General features: G+C 46.1%; 1 protein-coding gene across 1 annotated transcript; it reads left to right on the forward strand.

Moving 5' to 3' along the window:
* Positions 1–3,598: 3,598 nt before the first annotated feature.
* Positions 3,599–5,979, forward strand: LOC124698471 (probable trehalose-phosphate phosphatase 9). The gene is made up of 6 exons (XM_047230955.1): positions 3,599–4,007; positions 4,111–4,251; positions 4,346–4,417; positions 4,711–4,818; positions 5,049–5,213; positions 5,294–5,979. Exons 1-6 carry the CDS (start codon positions 3,765–3,767, stop codon positions 5,645–5,647), a joined length of 1,083 nt encoding a protein of 360 aa, XP_047086911.1. The 5' UTR covers positions 3,599–3,764; the 3' UTR covers positions 5,648–5,979.
* The last annotated feature ends 880 nt before the right edge of the window (positions 5,980–6,859 follow it).

A 6,859-nucleotide genomic window follows, 5' to 3' on the forward strand; every position in this document is an offset into this window, starting at 1 on the left:
TCTCATCTTCCTTTCCCCACGACCACCACCACCAGCACAAGCATCACCGCAGCAATGGACTGCGGCCTAGGCTCGAGGGGAGGGCAACTAGGATGGCCTCTGGGCCGTGGCTGTTTCCGTGGCCGAGGAAGGAGCAGCGGGAGAGGCCAGAGTCAGCCACCAGCGTCGTCATCGCCATCGCCACCATCGTCGCCTGAGCACGTCGCCATCGACCTCTTCGGCTTCGATTTTAGCGTGACCATCCACCATGGCATGAGCTAGGACAAGCTGCACCTACGCCAGAGGTTCGCATCAATCGTCGAAAGGCAAGAGCCCCACCATGTCCTCCTGTGCGTGTCCGGTGGCGCTACCGGCTTGTGGCCGGCATAGGTGATATTCGACGGCGAAGGGCATATGTTCCTCCATAACGGTTAGAGGCGCTTCGCCCGCTCGCACCACATTGAGGCCGGGCACTTTTCATCTTCAAGTACGACGGCCATGACGACTTCAGCGTCAAGGAATTCGACGGGACCATGTGCCGCCGCCATTACCACTCCGACAAGGATGACTAGGAGACGCCAAGATGAAGACGATGTAGTCTTCTACTATGTTTTTATTATATTCTTACTTAAGTTCTATTAATTTGCTTCAATTAAATCTGCCAATACGTATAAAACATTTGACAAATGAGATGAAATGCAAAAAGATTTGGCCAACACTTTACCGAATTGGTCGCGCCGCTGCATGCGGTGTCCGGGCTAGGTGGACTGCGGGCCGACCCAAATAAATAGAAACAAACTGTTTGGATCGTCGATTTGGGTCGGTCCGTTGAAATGCCCTTACAACCTCAGCAGGATGCCTTTGTAGCATGACTACAACCACAATGCTGCTCGGCTCAATGTAGGGTCGATATTGGCGTACATCATGCCCCAGAGGTCTATATCAGCCAACACCAAATCAACCTTCGCCAACTGGCCTCACAAGTGAGATCGGCAAGGCCGACATCTCCGGGACGAAGCTAGAACAGAACATCATTGGGTTCACTCTTCCAAATATAATGGTGTAATTTCAAATTTGATGGATCGATTAATTTTTTAGTTTTAAAGGAGGTTAGGAAAGTCGTTAGTGTCATTTGACACCAATGCTGACATGCTGGCACCGCCACGGATCTCCAGCTGCGACATCGGGGCCTCCATGTGCAGTCCAAGCAGCACGTGACGAAAAAATCGAACCAAAATTCTGAAACTGGTTTCATACATAATGTTATTGTATTTGAAAAATATTCTCAAATAGATTTATACTGGTTGAATCGATGGAAAACGTAAAGGTGCGTAACTACGCACTTGGGTAGCAGGTTATTTATTAATGTACATCCATTATTTTTAACAAAAGCTTAATTACATATGTGTAGGTCAGATACATAAAGCAATACACATAAAATAAATAGAAATCCTCGTTAAAACTGTTAGTGTGGGCCAGTTGCACGGTACACGACTGTATAGCATACCCGGCCTCTCAAGCCGGTTCAAGTCATGTGCCCTTTCTTTCTCTGTGTGGTATCAAAGTTGTGCTATGCTTGGCTTGCTACTAAATAAAGATCTGAGTTCTAAAAGTAAAGCAAACTACCTTCCAAGCAGTTGCATGCATCTCCCCGTTGGTTTATGCAGTTGGTGTTGTATCTGGTCTCTTTGTCACTCTCAGTCATTCAGGTGTCAGTTGCAAATGCTGACTAATGGACTACACATCACTCGGATATATACTACTACGGAAAATAATATTAATTTTTAGCTTGACGAGTTTTGTTGATTGGCCTAGGTATTATATGTGGAAACAACTATTCCAAACTCAAAATCATTTAGCTCCACCTTCATATGCGTCCAATGTATTCCCTTCTATTCCTAATAAGTGTTGTGATTTTAGTTTAAATTAGACGTACTAAAATCTAGAAGATTTTTCACAGAGTAAAATGAAAGATGTCACCCTAAAACAGTGGAGAGCCGAGCTAACAGGGGTACAGGGCAGACACTAACTAAGTGCTAAGAAGGATTAAAACTGAAATATTGCTCACAGCGAGAAGCCAAACAGGATGCTACCATTAGGTCGAAATGTGACGTATTAATTTTTATCATAGTTAATCTTTATAAAGTTTAATTACATATAAAGTAAAAAAATATTGCATGTACATTCATATGAAGTATATTTCGTGCGGTTCTAAGAGTACAGATTTGATGTGGCATAAGGTAATATAGTATTTTATATATTTGGTCAGACTTTATTAAGTCGAGTTTGACCAAAACTAATTAATGCAAACTACATTTTGGCATACATGGAGTATACCCCTCCTTCCACAAATAAATGTACTTCTAACATTCGTAGTAAGTCAAATATTGTAACATTCAATCAACTTTATGAAAAAGTAACAATATTTATGGCACATATTTAGTTTCACTTGGTCTGTCTTGACATGTAGTTTCATATTATAACAATTGACGCCATACATGTTGCTATTTTTTTTATAAAGTTGGTCAAAGTTTAAAGAATATGACTTAGGAAGAGAGCAAGGAGTAGACAAGGCCTTTTTGCTCCCAGAAGCATATGTTCCTAATCTTTAAAATAACTTCTAAATATACTTAAAAATGTTGAAAAAATCCGATAAAAATGCCGCATGTACACATCTTAATGTTCTATGTGCTCACACAGTTGTTTCACAAATTTTTATTTTTTACACATGACGCAAAAAAAAATGTCTATTTTCCGGGAAACTTGGCGTGCGAGAATGTCGAGACATACGTGTGAAATTTTTGTTCAGAAATTTTTGACATTTTAAACTGTTTTTCTCAATAGCAGGAGCATATATACGTACCCTAGATAAAAATTGTATTTCCAGCAAGGAGCATACTTATTTAAGGACAGAGGAAGTATGCCTTTGCTAGTAGGTTGTATTATACTGAAGTCTAGATGCATGAAACTCAAAGCAAAACATGGAATTATGATTTTATATGTTTAGTAATTATATCACTAGACCTTTGCAACATTGCCATGGTCATTTTTCTATCAAAAATTCTCATAACAAATTAGGCTTTAAGATCAACAACCAGCAAAACGGCCACACGCCCGGCTTCGTCTATATATAATATATTATTCTTCAACTTTTTATATATTATGGTTGCTATTTAATCATGGAGTTGCTAATTTCCTTATCATCAAAATGATAATGCATTTATTTGGCACAACTTACTGGATTTGAAACAAAAGTAACCAATTTCTTACCAGAAAGTATATCACAACAAAGCCAAAGTGCCTCAGTTTTTGCTCCTCTACTAGTTGCACAACCCCAAAAGTCCCCATCATACTATATGTATCGAGAGAGAAAAAAAGCAACAGAGCCACCTCTATGCCGCAAAACAAATTCTGACACTTACAAATTGTAATTTTCGGAAGTTCCCAACGACCACCAGTGGAGAAAAAGAAAAGTTCCATTAGCATTTATATAGAGGGAAAAGGAAATACAAAAAAGGAGTAAGGCACACACCAGTACACCACACATCTCCTCCCCCCTAAACACCTATAAATACCCTCCACCACCACCCCCAAACTCCACACACAAACTGAACAAACAAGCAGAACCGTCTTCCCCGCATCCTTCCGTTCCCCAACCATCAAATCGCCGTCATCTCTTTCAAGTTTCAACTCCCAAATCCCCATCAGGCTCTAGTGCTACCACAGCCTGCTCGTCTTTGCGAGTTTGGTCGGTTGATCTTTGCTGCCGTTTAGGCACACTGGCCATGACGAAGCACGGCGTGGTGGTTGTGCCCGAGGACACCGTCGTGGGCGTCGCGGCCGGGCGGCATTTCTCGTTCCCGCCGCCGAGGACCGGCGACTCGTGCAAGATGCTGGCCGGGCAGATCGACCTCGGCGCGGCCATGATGGGGTCGTGGCTCGACTCCATGAAGGCCTCCTCGCCGAGGTACAAGCTCGTGGCGCCGAGGGTCGCCGCAGCTGGTGACGTGGAGCACGACGACTGGATGGTACGATTTCGCGCCATCTCCAATCCTCTTGGTCCTGTGTTTCCGCCATGGGTAGCTGCTCTGAAATCAACAGGTGTCCTTACTAGTTTATGCGTGTACGCAGGAGAAGCACCCGTCGGCATTGGGCGAGTTCGAGTCGCTGGCGGCGGCGGCGAGCGGGAAGCAGATCGTGATGTTCCTGGACTACGACGGCACGCTGTCCCCGATCGTGGCGGACCCCGACAGCGCCGTCATGACCGACGAGGTAAGGGACATGCAAAAGCAGAGCTTCCTCTGCTCCTTCCTTTCTTCCCAGCTCGAATCTTGCGCTTAACTCCTCCCTTCCGGGGTACACACAGATGAGGGAGGCGGTGCGCGGCGTGGCGGAGCACTTCCCGACGGCGATCGTGAGCGGCCGGGGCAGAGACAAGGTACTACATTCGTCGTCCACCTTCCAGACTCTTGCTGAAAAGCGAAACGCCTTTTTCTCCTCCGCTCACGAGCTCCTCATTCATTGATAAATCGAGAGAGAAAGCAAGAAAAGTAGCAGCCTAGAAGCTCCTCCACTTGTTTGGCAGGAGCTTCACTGCAATTGGTTGACCGGCCATGCCGCGCGAGATGGATTTCCTTTTAAATTTCCTCTGTCCCTGTTGCTGCCTGTGTGGTTTTGATGGCGATGTTAGAGGTGAAAGAAAGAAGAAACTCATGGACGGTGAATTTGCAGGTGTTCAACTTCGTGAGGCTGGCGGAGCTGTACTACGCCGGCAGCCATGGGATGGACATCCAAGGCCCCACCGCAGACTCCAACCAACACCTCAACACGCCCAGCAAGGTCGGTTAACAGTACTCTAGCTTGTCAACATCTGTCTCTTTCTATACGTGTATATACAAACCTTAGCTTCGTCATTGTTTTTCTAGTATAATCTTTGGTCACAAGCCACGCGATTTCCCTGAAAATGACTGCATTTCTTCTTCCTCCTGTTAATTTCTTGTCTGCATCACTGTTGCGCCAAGTTTATTCTCTCCATTCTCTGCGTTGTTTGACAGTTGAATTTCTTGCAGGAGGGGCAGGCGAGGTCAGTGCTGTGCCAGCCGGCGAGCGAGTTCCTGCCGATGATCGGCGAGGTCCACGACCTTCTGGTGGAGAAGATGACTGCCATCCCTGGCGCCATGGTGGAGAACAACAAGTTCTGCTTGTCCGTCCACTTCCGCTGCGTCGAAGAGAAGGTAAAATTAGAAACACAAATTAAGGCACGTGCCAGGAATGGGGACAGGATCTGATTCTGTTCGTCCTTGTTGTTGGTCAGAAATGGGGCACGCTGGCGGAGCAGGTCCGGTCGGTGCTCCGGGAGTACCCGAGGCTGCGGTTGACGCAGGGGAGGAAGGTGCTGGAGATCCGCCCCGTCATCAAGTGGGACAAGGGCAGGGCGCTCGAGTTCCTCCTGGGTGCGCTCGGCTTCGCGGACCGCGCCGACGTCTTCCCCATCTACATCGGCGACGACCGCACCGACGAGGACGCGTTCAAGGTGCTGCGGAGCAGGGGCCAGGGCGCCGGCATCCTCGTCACCAGGTTCCCCAAGGACACGCTCGCCTCCTTCTCCCTCCGCGACCCAGCCGAGGTCAAGGACTTCCTGCACGAGCTGGTCATAGCCAAGAGCTAGCCCAGATTGTCTTCAGAAGTCACCTTAACTAACTCTGCAGTCGCTCTCGTGGTCTTTGGAGAAAGGCAGAAGAAGAGTTCGTGTATATTACATTATTACTGTAGGAACATTTTAGTTCTCTCCTCCGATTCGCTGTATCTTCATTTTTTTGTTTGCTGCTGCTGTTTTAGCCTCGTTATGATCAACACCATCTCAGGGCCTCGCTTGTGAAGGGTTCTATTATCGTCCCCTGGTTGCGAGGTCTTGTAATTAGTTTTAGCCCCTTTGTATTATGGAAATGTGGTGAATATAATCCATTTTCAGCAAAAGTTATATGCATTAATGCTTATGAATTCTGCATCCTTACTGTCCTACCTTGCCATGTTTCCAACCCCATCGATGCAGCAACATGGAGGTCCAATTCAGTGTCGGGCTTGGACTTGCGCAGCTGCTAGTAAAAACCGAGGCGAATGCTGACGACTCTTTTGGCGTCGGTCCCTAGCGAATGCATCGTTTTTTGCATCTATGACTTCTCTGCTCGGATACTCCGGGCCGCCCTTGATCCATTCTTCCCGGATCAGACGTTGGTGACACTTTATGCCCCATTCTCCATATTGAGTGGCAACGTCTTTGGAGCTCATTTTGACTAGAGTGGTCTTAAGGTGAAGTGGTTCTACTTCTTGCGCATGATCGGTAACAAGTCTCGGTGATATGGTGCAGCAGAGCCTTGGCGTAAGTCACGTGATGGTGGACAAATAGTGGCAGCGTTGACGGCAAGCCTGGCAAGGGCAATACGTTGATATTTGTCCTGAAGATGGGTTCGATGAAGAAAACACCCAAGACTTCTGTGGTGTGCGCATCTTGTGTGTGTTGAGGGTCTGGTGCACTGTGGTATTAGATTTGATGAGGGAATGTCTAATCGCATACGTCCAATGGAGCGAGTCGTTGTACCATACCATGGAGGCCCAATCCAGTTGCCTCCTTCCTAGACCTACTCTACAAGATCCAAAGCAATATCAAGGCCTATCATGGGCGGGCACAGGATAACTGCAATGGGTATTCAAAGTCAAAAGGAATTGCTGAGTTGTATCCTTCAAAATTGTGACAACACTATTAATACAATCCCTTTTACGTCGTAAAAAAAAGTGAGAAAGAAAAAATCCAATGAAAAAAAAAATCAAAGGTTCACAATTTATTAGAAGCCTACCCTTCAATAGCTAATTTTAATTAAAA

Source organism: Lolium rigidum, chromosome 3 (assembly GCF_022539505.1).
Source record: "Lolium rigidum isolate FL_2022 chromosome 3, APGP_CSIRO_Lrig_0.1, whole genome shotgun sequence".
Taxonomy (NCBI): Eukaryota; Viridiplantae; Streptophyta; class Magnoliopsida; order Poales; family Poaceae; genus Lolium; species Lolium rigidum.